This window comes from Pantherophis guttatus, chromosome 3 (assembly GCF_059756535.1).
Source record: "Pantherophis guttatus breed Tessera chromosome 3, ASM5975653v1, whole genome shotgun sequence".
NCBI classification, from domain to species: domain Eukaryota; kingdom Metazoa; phylum Chordata; class Lepidosauria; order Squamata; family Colubridae; genus Pantherophis; species Pantherophis guttatus.
In genome coordinates, this window is record NC_142065.1 from 150,230,778 (window position 1) to 150,247,073 (window position 16,296).

General features: G+C 41.6%; 1 protein-coding gene across 1 annotated transcript in view; it reads left to right on the forward strand.

Annotated features, from left to right (window-relative positions):
* RANBP9 (RAN binding protein 9) overlaps positions 1-16,296 on the forward strand; it is a 41,732-nt gene that overhangs the window by 4,485 nt on the left and 20,951 nt on the right. The window contains exon 2 of the mRNA XM_034429223.3: positions 2,203-2,314. Coding sequence (XP_034285114.1) covers positions 2,203-2,314 — 112 coding nt within the window. The remainder of the gene's footprint in view (positions 1-2,202; positions 2,315-16,296) is intronic.

The following is a 16,296-nucleotide window of genomic DNA, read 5'->3' on the forward strand; positions in this document are numbered from 1 at the left end:
CCCAGCTGAACATTAACGTATATTGAACTATATTATAGCCATGTTGCTTATTATCTTTTCATAGCTTAATTACAAATTTAAAATATTTGTTATTGCTTAACCCAGACTGCATATGGATTTGAATGGATAGCAATGTCATTTTCCCCCTGTTCCTTCTCTTGCATAAATATACCACTTAAAATGTGAACTGAATATTGCTCATTCAATCCTATATTTTAGTGGGCTGTTTGCTATATTTTGGTTTTCTAGCATCAGATATGATTATTTGTATAAGAGTTTAACTCTGCATTAACATTTGTTTTGTTTTAACTTTTTAAAAACTATTATTCTACTGTGAGAAAAGAATGTACATTTATAATTTACCATAGGACATATACAACCTATGCCAGCATAAAATAATGTGGTATAAAATTTGTATTTCAATTGCTAAGCCCTATTTTGATAGTTGGTTCTATACCTATTGTTTAAATGCAGGACAAAGTAAAGAAAGTGATTGGTGGATTCCCATAGATTACTTTCTCCTTCCACTTAACGTTACCTGCCAATGGGGAAAAATATCATTCACTTTCCCTGATTTGGAGAAAATGGTTTGAATGAGATTGAACAAGTTTAGACAAGTGCTTGAGTAGTTTAGTTTTTTGTCCGATTATGCAACTAACAAGTCTAAGGTGTCATGGCATTGGAGCCTGTTAGACAGATTACTTCTGAATACAGATCTAGCACTTTTATGAAAAAACCGTAAACCTATATCTAAAATTAATCCTGATAAATTACACCACACTAATAGAAAAAGAACATAGGATGAAGCAGGAGGGACAATCAATAGCAAGCAAAATGTTCATCCTGAGTCCTGCAAGGGACTATCAGTGTTGGTATGCAGATATCCCGAAGTAGCCATAGAGCCAGAATGCTTTAGCAATATAGCATTTCCCCACCATCAGCATCATAAAAGTACAGCTTCATGAACCTTTTATTGGCAGAAGCAATGGAAAACCTGCAATGCATACAATGGTGACAGCAACATACAATTAGTAGGTAGAAATCATTCTTTTTCCCCAGCCTTTTAACTCAACCTTCTGAGCAATTAAAAGACTAGCAATCCCTTTATAAGGACCTTATGTAGGGCCTGATAAACACTTCAAAAAGTACCAATCGGGCGATTCAAGAGAAGATACATATGGAAATACACATACAGTGTACATTGGTACTCTAAATTATTTTGAAACTTGTCGAATTTGGTACTCAACACATTTTGACATGAAAATTTTGTCCTGGTACTCAACTCACAAGCTAGAACTTGTCAGTGTTGGCTGCCTTTTAACTCTACATTATTCCTTATGGGGAAAAAATTGTTTGGTACTCATTGTTTTTGGTACTCATTGTGCCTCCCAGAACCAGTTAACGATAAGTACCAAGGTACCACTGTATTTTTAACACATACATAGAATCATGTCAAATGTAATCACTGGTTTCAAATCTTATGCAGGTGTCTAAATAATCTTATATCTGTAAAACTATTTAGCCATAATTAATCTTATTTACTGGTTTGAGAGTTTTTTTTTTTTTTTTTAGTAAATACTAAGAACAGATGTCTTTCTGGAGAATAAAAGAAAAAATAATATTTCATTACAGAGAAGTAGTAAAATATCCAGTCTTCGCTTTAATGAAACTAATGTTAAACTCCTTGTAAATTTCTTTAGGTAGAAGGGAATGCTTGTAAATTAACCATTGTTTTAATACAAGTGTTTTACAAATGGATATTTTGTTTTCTAGTCAAAATGATGATGAAAATGATGATGATTTATTAATTTTGTATAACACCCAACTTCCAACTAATCAGGGCAATTCACAAGTAAAAATATTAAAAACAAGAAAAAAATACAGTAGGCAAAAGTAAAAGAAAGATGTATGACAGAAATTGATCCGAAACAAAAGAGAACAATAAAACTATTGAATCCTAAGGGGGACCTTGCCAAATGCCTGGACATAGACACATGTCTACAAGATCTTCAAAAGTAAAATGGAGGACCATCCCAATTTCAGGGGGACCTCATTGCAGAAGACAGGCCACCACTAAACTGAATGCATGTTTCTAGGGTTCCAAAATGTTTAGCCTCTCACATATACTTGATTCTGTAGCTGTTTTATTAATGAATACATTGTCTTCAATTTCTAGAATATAATTTAATATATTTTTCACAGGCCATGGGAAAACTCCAAAAGATGCTGCTTCTGTTCGCGCCACTCACCCCATACCTGCTGCTTGTGGAATATATTATTTTGAAGTAAAAATTGTCAGTAAAGGAAGAGATGGGTAAGATTTTCATAAGATTTTCATATTGTTGCGAATACATTTTGGTTTGTACAGGCTGACATTTTAATAAAAAATTAGTGAAGTGCATGCAATTGCAGTTTCTAATTTTCTCCTTAAATTTAAAGATATTGTTTAGTTTATTCAACTGAAGAATTGTTATAGGCTGACATTGTTCATTTATTTCAATCATCAATTTCTGTATAGTCCAGAGAAATCAAATACTTAGCCTACTTACATTACAAACAAATTCCTTTTGTTTCCATTGGTAATTTAATATAGAACACTGTTAAATTAATAGTATGCATACTACCAGACCACTTCCTAGATTAAAATAGAAATTTTCATTTCTGCTTTCTGATAGTGGTCTAGTAAATTCAAATTTGATAACTTTGTGGCTCATGTGAAATAACCTAATGCAGCTACAATTTCAAAATCCTGATTTCTTTGATTCAGTTTATCTTGGTCTATAGAAGAGTAGACAGTTCCAACTACCTGAAAAACCAAAGCAGGCTTTGCAAAACATGATGATAATCATGCTCCAAAAGTGAATAAGTCTAGGGCAGGGGTGTCAAACTCAAGGCAGTGCTTAAATCTGGCCCCTGGGGCCGGCCTGGAAATAGCAAGGGACCAGTCCGTCGTGCCTCTGGCAGCCAAAACAGGGCACAGGGGAGCTGCACGTGGCACCCATGCGGCCCGTTTTTGGCCTGGATGGCAGGGCTGGTATTCACTTACCTTCTCTGCCAGTTTGCTGCGTCACCTCTGCGCATGCGCAGAGCATCAGAAACGTGGATAAATGGGATGTGAATATGGCCGGCGGGTGGGCAGAGCCATCCACAGCCACCGCTGCCAGTTCACCCGAACCAGATAAAACCGGCTGAATACCACCACTGCTGGACGGCCTCCTGAAGTACTTTGCCGGGCAAAATGGGCTACGCAGGGGCCATGTGCGAGCCGCCCATGCCCCGTTTTGGCAGGCAAAGTGCTTCAGGAGGCCAGGCCGAAAACAGGGTGCGCAGGGCCCCCTGCACCCCATTTTGGCCAGCAAAGTGCTGCAGGAGCCTGTCCAAGGTGAAAACGGGTGGCAAAAATGCCCCCACCTGCTCATGGAGGAGAACTACAATGCTGATCTGGCCCTTGAAGAAATCCAGTTTTCAGACCCCTGGTCTAGGGCCTTTTTTATAGAATAGGAGTTTTAAAGAGTCAAATTAGTTTTTGTAAAGATCTGCAAATGTCTATGGAGATTCTCAATCATCCTGGTCATGGTTATCATGCCTTTTGGTAAAAGCACATTTAAGATAAACATCCGCAACATCTTTCTATACAATTTCTGAAACTGCAAGTCTGTAATTTTCTATTCATATATGAATATACAGTCCAGATTTGGACAGTATACTACAGTTAAATGTTGACTCGTTTGTGGCTAAGTATGTTGTGTAAACCATGCAATTGGATTAGTTTAGTAAACTATAGTTAAATAATAGATAAATTTTTGGAATAACATTAGCTCTATCTTAATGTGATTGTAATGATGAATAAAGACTAATATGCTATATAACTAATTAATAATATGATAAAATTGTGTAAATCATGTTAGCATGTTGGAGGAGATAAATACTTCCTCATTCCGTGGTTGGCAATCTGGACTTCATTTAATTAACTACAGACTTCAACTGATTCCCAGTAAGACAGAACGACTGAGGTGGGCCCCTCTGTACTCAGGAGTTTATCATCTTTGAATAGGGTTGCTCTGACCCAGACAGACTCAGTGCATAACTTGAACCTTTTGAACTCATGGCTTCTGCTCAAAAAGCTGGTGGTGGCTGTAGCCAGGAGGACCTTTGCCCAACTCCATGTTGTGCTCCAATTACACCCTTTTCTGGACAGAGCTTCTACTCTCAATCACACCTCCCCTGGTCATCTCCTGATTGGATTATTGCAATACACACTACAATAATGTAGGGGCTACCTCTGAAAAGAATCCAGAAGCTTCAACTGGTGCAGATGCAGGTACGTGAGCCATACTGGGTGCCCGACGAAGGGCTCATACAACACCCTTACTCCGCAAACTGCACTGGATACCAGTTTGCTTCTGGGTCCAATTTAAGGTATTGATCATCACCTATAAAACCCTACATGGCATAGGATCAGGTTACATCCAGAATTGACTCCATCCAATCTCATCAGTCTGTCTCACTCAAAAAGACAGGGAAGGTATGCTACAGACCTGTCTGTAGCAAAGAATTTCGACTGGTGGGGTCCAGGAAAAGAGCCTCACTTTGTGGAACATCCTGCTACCAGAGGTGAAGAAAGTCCTCAGTCTCTTAGTCTTCTGCAAAGGGAGCAAAATTTGGCTCTGCATCCTTGCATGGAGGCAACCATGGGACTGGTTAGTGCCTTTAGAGCCCCTCCACTTGTAATAATCCAATGTTAAATGACCATTTTAGGATTTTTTTCCCTTTTGATGTTTGTCATTCTATAATTTCAAAGTTTTTAACCCTAATTTAATTTTAACGTTACTTTTTATATGTTTTTTTATGTATCAATTATATTGTACACCACCGAGAGACCCTTTTTGAATGAGATGAGTGATTTAGAAATATGAAATATAAAGAAATAAGAAATAATTCCCCCTACTTTTGAGTGTCTATGGAGATCCTCAATCATCCATGTCATGATTGTCCCAAAGATGCTTGTCCAAAAGGCAACTGGACTTTCATTCCTTTTGAGGAATGTGATAATATGAGAGTTTATATTTGTGATATTGATAGAGTAAATATAGTCAGGTTATAAATATTCTTAACAGTTGAATTTTTAATGCAATTCTTAAAAATGTATACACTGGATGGTATGTACTGGGTTTTTAAAAAAAAATAGAACGGGAGCAGGTGGGATTAAAATACACAGGAAGCTTTAAATTATTATTTACTATCTCTGTAGATGTTTGATACATATAGGTGAAATAATTTTTATTTATTTATCACATTTTTAAATGGCCTGTTCGCCCTCCATAATAACATTTCTTGTCAAGAATTCTTTGAACTTAGTTATAAAATGACTATATAGTAATAATGGTAAAATCCAGCTCTATATTCTGTGTATGTGTGTGCATCTTGGAGTGAATGTTGAATCCTAATTTTTTTTTGGCAAGAATATAGAAGTGGCTTGCCATTGCCTTCTTTCTAGGTCTGAGAGAGAATGAGTAGCTCAAGATCACCAGCCACCTTTGTGCCTAAGGTAGGATTAAAACTCAAATTTCCCCAGTTTCTTACCTGGTACCTTACTACTACCACTACCCCAAACTGGATCTCAGTTACATCTAAAAAAGAAAGTTAAACATTGGTCATCCTCCCATTTGGATTTCAATAACAGCCAGAATCACATTTTACAGAAGTTAACTTCAAATGAGCCATGGTCTCAGAGTGTAACCAAAATTCTGTGTTTTAACCTGTCTCTATTAATTGTCCCTGTTTAGAGATCATGCAGAACAGAGCAGTACAAAATAACAGAGTTGGAAGGGACCTAGGAGCAGTGGTGAAATCCAATTTTTTTTTACTATCGGTTCTGTGGGCGTGGCTTGGTGGGCATGGCAGGGGAAGGATACTGCAAAATCTCCAATCCCATCCCACTCCAGGGGAAGGATACTGCAAAATCCCCATTCCTTCCCCACTCCTGGGGGAAGGATATTGCAAAATCTCCATTCCCACCCCACTCGGGGGCCAGCCAGAGGTGGTATTTGCCGGTTCTTCGAACTACTCAAAATTTCCGCTACTGGTTCTCTAGAACCTGTCAGAACCTGCTGGATTTCACCCCTGCCTTGGAGGCCTTCTAGTCCAACCCCCTGCTCAAGCAGGAGACCCTATACTAGTGATAGCTAACCTTTTCTGGACTGAGTGCCCAAAGCGCTCATGCTTGCCCGAACCCCCAAAATGCAATGCGGGTGTGCCCCCCCGCATGCACATGCAGGCCCCCACATGCCCCTGCAGGCACATGTGCCCGCATACACCTCCCTGTGCATGCGCGCATATCCCCACACGTGACCCCACATGCATGGCAGAGACCCCAAGACCAGCTGAAGATATTGAAGAGTACTGGGCCCAAACAGAACCTTACTTTAACCCTCTGCTTCCTTCCTTCCATGTAGATGTAGTTCCATTAAGGGCTAAACACTGAGTGTGGTTTGTCAGCCAATTACAAATACATCTGGCGGTGATGCTATCTATCCCACATTTTTTCTAGTTTACCAAGAAGTAGGTTGTGCTCTATTTTGTCAAATGCCTTACAGAAATCCAAATATACTATATCCACAACATTTCACTGGTCCACTAATTTAGTCACTTTGTCAAAGAATGAAATAAGATTTGTTTGGCATGATCTGTTTCTGACAAACCCATGTTGGCTTCTGGTTATAACTGCATGCTTCTAGTTGTTCACAAATCGGTTGCTTGATTATCTTTGCCAGGATCTTCCCAGGTATTGATGTCAGGCTGATTGGTCTATAGTTTCCTGGATCTATTTTTTTCCCTTTTTTGAAGATGGGAATCACATCTGGTAATTCCCTGGTGCTCCAGGATCTTTGAAAGATATGATTCGATGGATCCAAGATCACGTCTGTCAGCTCCTTCTGGGATCTAATCCATCAGTCCCAGTGATTTGAATTCATCTAGAATGGACAGGCATTCTCTTACCATTTTCTTGCCTATTTCAATTTGAATTCCTTGGCTGTCTTTTACTGTTTTGTTTTTGGTAGGTTGGGCTATTTTTTCTTTTTGTGTGAAGACAGATGCAAAGAAAAAATAAAGCAGCTCTGCTTTCTCCCTGCTGACGGTCACTTCCTTTCAATCTTCTCCCATTAGTGGGCCAATTGTTTCTTTGACTTTTTTCTTGTTTTTTTATATGTTGAAAGAAACTTTTAAAGTTATTTTTGACATTTGTTGCAAGTTTTAGATCATTCTGAGCCTTAGCTTTCCTGACTTAATCTTTGCAAATTTAGGCTATATGCTGGTATTCTGCCTTAGTTATGTGTCCCTCTTTCCATTTTTTATACTTATTCTTTTTGTCTTTTAGTTTATCAGAGAGTTCTTTGTGCAACCATGCTAAACTCTGTCACAACATTGTTTAGTGAAACCAGCAAATGCACTTTACAATGCTTGTCTTTTGCTATATTAAACCATCACTAATACCAATAGTAATATGTGATAAGATATATCTGAGCAGCCAGTAGTACAAATTGTGGATATAATAAATTAATTTCAGAAAGTCCATTCCTTATAGTTTTCTCTGATTGAAATAGTATATTTTCAGCTTAGTATCTTAATATCTTAGTAGATATTTAGAATGAAGGTCTGATACTTTTTAACTCCACGTCTCAATTATATTCATTGGTTTATTTTATTAGTTTACTTGCAATGGAAATTTGAGTTCTGCATTATTAGAAAATTAAACTAGAACATCTGAGTGACAGAATTTCAGAAGGGATTTCATTATTCCGTCTCTAATATAGAAATGAAAATAGGCTCTAGATGCTTTGGCTTTTTCATTTGTGGGGCGAATCAGTGGTTTGTTTGTTTTTTTAATAGCCATTAAAGAAATATCACAGTGTTATACAAATAGTTTAATGTAATTTTATTATGGATCCAGTTATACTATGTTTTATAAAATATATTATTTTTATTATTTATTATTTATTTGATTTGTATACCGCCCTACTCCCGAAGGACTCAGGGCGGTGAACAGCCAAACAATAAAATAACATAGACATAAAAAATTTAAAAACCAAATAAAATCAAATTAAATTATTTTGGCCCAGACAGATTAAAACACCCCAATAATTTAAAAACAGATTAAAATTTACATATTTAAAAGGGAAGAGATTAGGCCAAGCCCGCCTGCTGGAATAAAAAGGTCTTCACAGCGCGGCGGAAGGTGCGCAGATCCGGGATCCTCCGTATCTCCAGGGGGAGCTCATTCCAGACGGTAGGTGCCCCCACAGAGAAGGCTCTCCCCCTAGGGGTCGCCAGCCGACATTGTTTGGCTGACGGCACCCGGAGGAGTCCCTCTCTATGAGAGCGTACTGGCCGGTGGGAGGCTATTGGTGGTAGTAGGCGGTCCCGTAGATAACCAGGTCCTAAGCCATGGAGCGCTTTAAAGGTGGTAACCAAAACCTTGAAGCGCACCCGAAGACCACCGGGAGCCAGTGCAGCTCGCGCAGGAGAGGTGTCACATGGGAGCGCCACGTCGCTCCCATTACCACCCGCGCGGCCGCACTCTGCGCCAGTTGGAGCCTCCGGGTGCTCCTCAAGGGGAGCCCCATGTAGAGAGCATTACAATAGTCCAGGCGGGAGGTGACGAGGGCATGAGTGACCGTGCGTATAAAGCTTGCATCAATTTTTAAAATCCTTTGAGTTATTGTAAACACAATTTGAGCTAGGAAAACCTGTGGAATTATTTAGCTAAAATTGAAGAGTAATATGAAGATGGGTAATATTAGATATAATTTTGGAACAAAGAGTTGCAGTAATCAGTATGAACAAATCATGACAAAGAGTCTTAAAGAGTATTATGTTTCTTCTAATTTTGAAATGATTCAACAAAAGATTACTATTTATTGGACATCAGAGAATGTCCAAATGCTGGCTGCAAATTTTATTGTTTAAAAATGAAAAATTATGTAACAGTAACTACCGATATGGCTCCTTCACTATTGTCCCGGTTTTGTTTGATAGCCATAATATTGTTAATAAGGTTTTGGGGAAAATAATGTGATTTTATTCTAAATTATATACCTTTTGAAATCTATTTGCTGAAGAAGTTATGAAAATTAGATATTGGCTTATCAATGAATACCTTGCAGATCAAAAAAGACTATATCAACAAAATAGTTGATGATTTCTGAATCATAAGAATAAGTAGTTTATCTTGCGATGGTGAATCCCATCTTGAGCACCACTGTCCTTTTTTACTATGGTAATGTATGTATTGAAATGTCTACATTAAGTCACTGAATAAACTCATTTAACACATGGTCAGGGGTCATCAGTATGCTGATAATATTCAGTTGTATATCTGAATTCCAGACCAAATAGGTGAGGAAGTACTGTCTGGATGTCTGAGTGATGTCTTGACGAGGAGAAATATATTAAAGTTTAACCATAGCAAATACAAAGATCTATAATATATCTTTGTATTTGGAAGATATGGTAACTGATTCCAGAGACATACCATCTTTAGTTTTTGCTCTGACGCATGGAACTCGTTCTTCTGTTTGGACTCCTCTTTAACTTACAGTTCCTGCTTGATGAACAGATGGCAATGTGACCTGGAGTACTTTTTCATTGCTTCATCTGGTGTGACAAATAATATAAAATTATAGATTGCAGTTATAGAAAGTCAAATCGACTGACTATTATACATTTTTACAAAACAATATGAACAATTTGGCAGTTAAACAAATTGTTCAGAGAGTGACAGATTCCTTTTCCTGAGTGACTTATGTTTTTATCTTTTACCCCTTGATTCCAAAGCAAAGGCTCATTTTATCATATTTATAACAAGATTTAAAAAAAATTAAAATAAACACAGTGAAAAAATAGAAAGGGCAAACAGTAAGACAACCAATGAAATACTAAGGTTAATTACTGATTTCCATCAGGACTGTCGGTGGGAGGGGCAGATATGGTGGGAGCAGGGGGCCACATCGTGTTGTGTGGGCACGTGCTCGCTGTCTTCAAGCGGTGACGTGCTCTGGTCCCCAATGCTCATCTCGTTCCCTGGGTGGTCCAGAGTCTCAGAACCCTGGTCTCAGGCTGATGTTGTGCAACGCCAGGTCTGTGGTTAACAAAGCCCCCCTCATTTGCGAGCTAATTCAGGAGGGGGGAGCGGACCTGGCGGGTATTACAGAGACCTGGTTGGGCCAGGAGGGGGGAGTCCCCCTCGTTGAGATGTGCCCACCGGGTTGCCGTGCATTTCATCAGCCGAGGGCTCAGGGTAGGGGTGGAGGAGTGGCGGTTATTGTAAAGGAAGGTCTCGATCCTAGGGAGGCCACTGTACCTCAGATTGCCGGATGTGAGTCTCTCCTTGTGAAGTGGGGCCATGGGATGCAGGTGGGCTTGCTGATTGCGTACCTGGCTCCCTGCTGCGTGACAGCGGCCCTGCCCGAGCTCCTCAGCGTCATAGCCGGGGTGGCGGTTGAGACCCCCAGGCTTATGGTCATGGGGGACTTCAACCTGCCGTCCATCGGTGAGACGTCTGAGGTGGCTCGGGAGTTCATGGCTTCCATGACAGCCATGGACCTGACCCAGTTAATTCATGGCCCTACTCATATAGGAGGACACACTCTGGACTTGGTTTTTATCTCTGGTCAGTGGTCAAATGGTCTAGATATAAGGGATATAGTCACTGAACCCCTGTCATGGTCAGACCATTCTCTCCTTAGACTTGACTTTCTGACCGCCACGCCCTGCCGCAGGGAGGCGGAACCAACTAGATGGTTCCGCCCCAGGCGCCTGATGGATCCTGATAGGTTCCAAATGGAGCTTGGGCCATTTCCTGAGACTCTGGCTCACGACTCGACAGAAGACCTGGTGGCCGCCTGGGATAGGGTGGCCACTGGTGCTTTAGATCGGGTCGTGCCTTTGCGGCCTCTGACCCGGCGTTGAATCGGCCCAGCTCCTTGGTTCTCCGAGGAGCTGAGGGAGATGAAGCGCCGGAAAAGACGCCTAGAGAGTAGTTGGAGGGCTAGTCGTTCTGGATCTGACCGAGCACTAGTGAGGTCTTATATCAAGACCTACTTAGTGGCGATAAAAGCGGCGAAGTGTAACTACTTCTCCGCTCTTATCGTGTTGGCAGATAATCGCCCAGCTGCCTTGTTTAGGGTGACCCGCTCCCTTCTCCATCTGGGAGCGCGGGAAGACCCCTTGCAAGGGTGTGCTGAGGATTTTGCGTATTATCTGCACGATAAAATCGCTCAGATTCGGGACGGCTTGGACTCTGACTGGGTGGGTTCAGGAGATGTGTCTGAGGCGGGTCTTGAGAATGTCATCTGGGAGGAGTTCGATCCTGTGACTCTTGAGGACGTGGACAGGATGCTGGGGAGATTGAATGCAACCACATGTTTATTGGACCTGTGTCCCTCCTGGCTGGTGCTGGCTACCCGGGAGGTTACACGAGGCTGGCTCCAGAGGATTATTAACGCTTCTCTGAGTGAGGGTGTCTTACCTCCCGCCTTGAAAGAGGCGGTGGTGAGGCCCCTCCTCAAGAAGCCCTCTCTGGATCCGGCTGTTTTAGCAAACTACCGTCCTGTCTCCAATCTTCGCTTCATGGCGAAGGTTGTCGAGAGTGTGGTTGCGCGACAGCCCTCACAGTACCTGGATGAAGCTGTCTATCTGGATCCGTTCCAGTCCGGCTTCAGGCCTGGGTACAGCACGGAAACGGCATTGGTCGCGTTGGTCGATGATCTCTGGAGGGCTCGGGACAGGGGATGTTCCTCTGTTCTGGTCCTATTAGATCTCTCAGTGGCTTTTGATACCATCAACCATGGTATCATGCTGTGCCGGCTGGAGGGGTTGGGAGTGGGAGGCACCGTTTTACGATGGTTCTCCTCTTATCTCTCCGACCAGTCGCAGTCCGTGTTGGCTGGGGGGCAGAGGTCGACCTCAAGGCACCTTGTTTGTGGGGTGCCGCAAGGGTCGGTTCTCTCGCCTCTCCTGTTCAGCATTTATGTGAAGCCGCTGGGCGAGATCATCCGTGGATTTGGGGTGCGATGCCATCTGTACGCTGATGATACTCAGCTGTACATCTCCACCCCAGACCATCCCAACATGCCCTTGAAGTGATGTCCCGGTGCCTGGAGGCCGTGCGGGTCTGGATGGGGAGGAACAGACTCAGACTCAACCCATCCAAGACTGAGTGGTTCTGGATGCCGGCGTCCCGATATAGCCAGCTGGTGCCATCTCTGGCTATTGGGGGCTAGTCATTGGCCCCCACAGAGAGGGCTCACAACTTGGGTGTCCTCCTGGATGCACGGCTGTCTTTAGAAGAGCATATGACGGCCGTGGCCAGGGGGGCTTTCTATCAGGTTCGCCTGATACGCCAGTTGCGTCCCTTTCTGGATCGGGACTCCCTATGCACCGTCACTCATGCCCTCGTCACCTCTCGCCTGGACTACTGCAATGCTCTCTACATGGGGCTCCCCTTGAGGAGCACTCGGAAGCTCCAGCTGGTCCGCGCGGGTAATTATGGGGCGACATGGCGCTCCCATGTGACACCTTGCCTGCGCGAGCTGCACTGGCTTCCGGTGGTCTTCCGGATGCGCTTCAAGGTATTGGTTCTCACCTTTAAAGCACTCCATGGCTTAGAGCCTGGTTATTTACGAGACCACCTTCTGCCACCGATTACCTCCCACCGGCCAACTCGGTCCCACAAAGAGGGCCTCCTTAGGGTGCTCTCGTTCAAGCAATGTCGACTGACGACCCCCAGGGGGAGAACCTTCTCTGTGGGGGCACCCGCCCTCTGGAATGAGCTACCCCCAGGAATACGACTAATCCCGGACCTCCGGACCTTCCGTCGAGCTTTGAAGACCTTCCTATTTCAGCAAGCTGGGCTGGCTTAAAATTTTAATGGGTTATTTTAAAGGTAATGGGTTTTAATTTTTGGGAGCCAATTCGATTTAATTCTGTTTTTTAAATTATTTTAAATTGTATATTGTATGTATTTTAATTTTGGCTGTTCACCACCCTGAGTCCTTCGGGAGAAGGGCGGTATACAAATTTAAATAATAAATAAATAATAAATAATAAACTGTAATGAAGGAAAAAAAGGATAGAAAAAAAAGAAGACCCAAAATAAAAGTACCCAGAGAAAATTTTGAAAGCTTAATGCTAAGGTATCTCTACAGAGATGACGTGGACAAAGTTATCTGGGAAGAGTTTGATGCTATTAGGCCTGATGAAGTGGGTAAGCTTTTAAAAACTGTTAGCTCCATCATCTCTGTTTTAGATCCCTGTTCCTCCTGATGGGCTAAGGCCTACTGGGAGGTGTCATGTAATTTGGCCATAGCTGTGATTAATTCCTATTTAAGGGAAGGTGTTTCCACTGTCTCTGAAGGAGGCAGTGGTCTGTCCCCCTCCTCAAGAGAGACTGGATCCAGTGGTACGGGGAAATTTTTGGCCAGTTTTCAACCATCCATTTGGGGGGAAGGTTGTGGAGAAGATTGTGCAGCAGCTTCAAACATCTCTGGAGGAAGTAGATTATCTGAATCCCTTTCAGTCATTATTCAAATCTGAGATGGCATTGATTGCACCCTTGGATGATTTCTGGCAAGAGTGGGAGGGGGATAGCATGCTGTCCTTGCTCTTTTTGACCTCTCAGAAGTTTTCAATAATATTGATCATGGTATCCTTCTGGACTGGCTGTGTGGGTAGCACTGAATTGTGCACATTATCTTCCTTCCTCCAGGCCTGGTTTGCTGTTGATAGGGGAAAAGAGGTCCAGCATATGGTTCCAATTGTGTAGGGTTGTTGCAGAGCTTGTTGCTTTCTCATCTTTTGTTTAATATCTACATAAACCCTCTGGGTGAGGTCATCCAGGTGCTCTTGTATTTGTGATTTTAATAAAGTAAGCATACCCCAATAGATTAATATAAAATTGTACAGCATAAGAAATGACAATTGTTCTTAATCTTAATGTCTGGGTTGGAATTGTAATCTCAAAATTTGGGAATTATGAAGGCAGAAAGGGAATTGTTCAGCATATAGTTTCTGGTCTGTTGTTTATATTCAGCTTTTCTCACATAACACTGAATCCTTTCCTTTGAATGCTATAAATACATTTAATTTTGGATACTTTTATACTGTGTAACACTCTTTGGTTGTATGAAGCAGTTTTAGCCTGAGAAACTGGTTGATTGACATTTAAGTTTATAAAGCACTTTGCATATAATGATCAGTCAGAAACTTTAAGAAATCTGGCTCATTGTTAATAACTAGTTGGTTTATGCTGCACAATCTTTCACCATTTGATTCCTGCCAGCAAAAGAAGCCAAATCTGTCAATATGGAAGTTGTAGTTCTGAATTTGTGAGGTGTCACCAAGTTGCTTAACTAAGGACTAAATAAACAAGGTTATTTCTTTCTGTGCTTTTCTTGGTTTGTTGTTTTTCTAATTGGAATCTGAAACCGCCTTTTTTGTTAGGCAAGTAACAGGGATTTCAATATGAATATGAAACTAAATAAGGCCTCAGTAGAGATGCCTTTGATAAGAACCAAATAGGAGCAGTTAGATTGCAGTTACATAATGGCTTCTTTTAAATGTGAGAATTTGATATTAAAACTGGACGCTATTAATAAATAATTAAATGTATTTGGTTATTATACCTGAAGATGCAAGATATGGAATAACAGTCATAAATTAGAGGAAAACATTTTCTGATTATTAAAAAAAAAACCTAATAAGAAAATGAAACCTATTATATTGGGAGATTGGATTCTTTTTGCTGGTTCCATGCAGAGCCATCTGGTGAGGGTGTTTTAATTTAGAGATGTATACAAAAGTTAATGGCCTAGATATTTGTTTAAATTATTGTTGTATTTTTATGGATACAGTAATAATAAACAAGTACATGTGTTAACCCCTGAAACTGTTCCCACAACATATGGCTTAAATTAAGCACTACTTGAAATTGTGGCTTGTTTGTTTATTTGTTTGTTTGTTTAATTGATTTATATAGCCAGCCTACTTGGCACACAACTCAAATTTATGTTATACTTCATAAGAAGCCCAGCCTAATTCATGTTTCTAAACATATAGGATAGCTGTGGTTTTGCTTAGTGTCTATTAATTGCTTATGGGCCAGTATATGAGCACAGCTCAAAAGGACTTTGGGAACAGCACCAATTATTCCTAAATAGAACAGTCACCCAAAATTCAAGGTCTAGATGGATTTATCTGAATAGCCATAAAGGTAAAGGTTCCCCTCGTACATATGTGCCAGTCGTTCCCGACTCTAGGGGGCAGTGCTCATCTCTGTTTCAAAGCCGAAGTGCCAGCGCTGGTCAAAGACGTCTCCATGCTCATGTGGCCAGCATGACTAAACGCCAAACATGCACAGAACACTGTTATCTTCCCACCAAAGGTGGTCCCTGTTTTTCTACTTGCATTTTTTACGTCCTTTCAAACTGCTAGGTTGGCAGAAGCTGGGACAAGTAACGGGAGCTCATCCCGTTATGTGGCACTAGGGATTTGAATCGCTGAACTGCCGACCTTTCGATCAACAAGCTCAGCGTCTTAGCCACTGAGCCACCGCATCCCTTAAGTAGCCATAAAGTGCAGCATATACCAAAGTAAAGCACTGTCCCTGCTCTGTTCTGCATAGGCAGATAATCACATAGAGTTACGGATATAAGTTCAAGAATGGAACTACCAACAGCCACTTCCTCTACATAGAAGACATCAAATTGTGTGCTAAGAGTGAATTGACTTGCTGATCCATGCATCCATCCATGAATCTACAGTGAGGAGATTGGGATGTCGGATGTCATTTGGACTCGAGAAGTGTAGCCAAATGTGAATAAAAAGAGGGAAGGTAGTTGACGGATGGAACTACCAGCAAGCCACATAACAGCCATGGTGACCAGCCACAAGTACCTTAGTATCCAAGAGTCACATAGGAACCATGAGGAGGAGGCAAGGAAGATGCCAACACCAAAGATAAGACAGATCCTGAAGAGCAAGTTCCATGCCATGAATGTGTATGCCCTGCTGGTCATTAGATACCCTGCCAATATAGTGAGCTGGCCAAAGGAGGACGTGGAAGATAATGATGTGAAGATCCAGAAGATCTCCTCACAATCTGTAAAGGTTTCCACCCAATGTCCAATACCCAGATATAGTACACCAGTTGGAAACCAGGGTTGAAATGTTACCGGTTCGCTCTGGTTTGGGCAAACCGGTAGTGATAAAAACTACCGGTTCGGGCGAACCAGTAGTAAA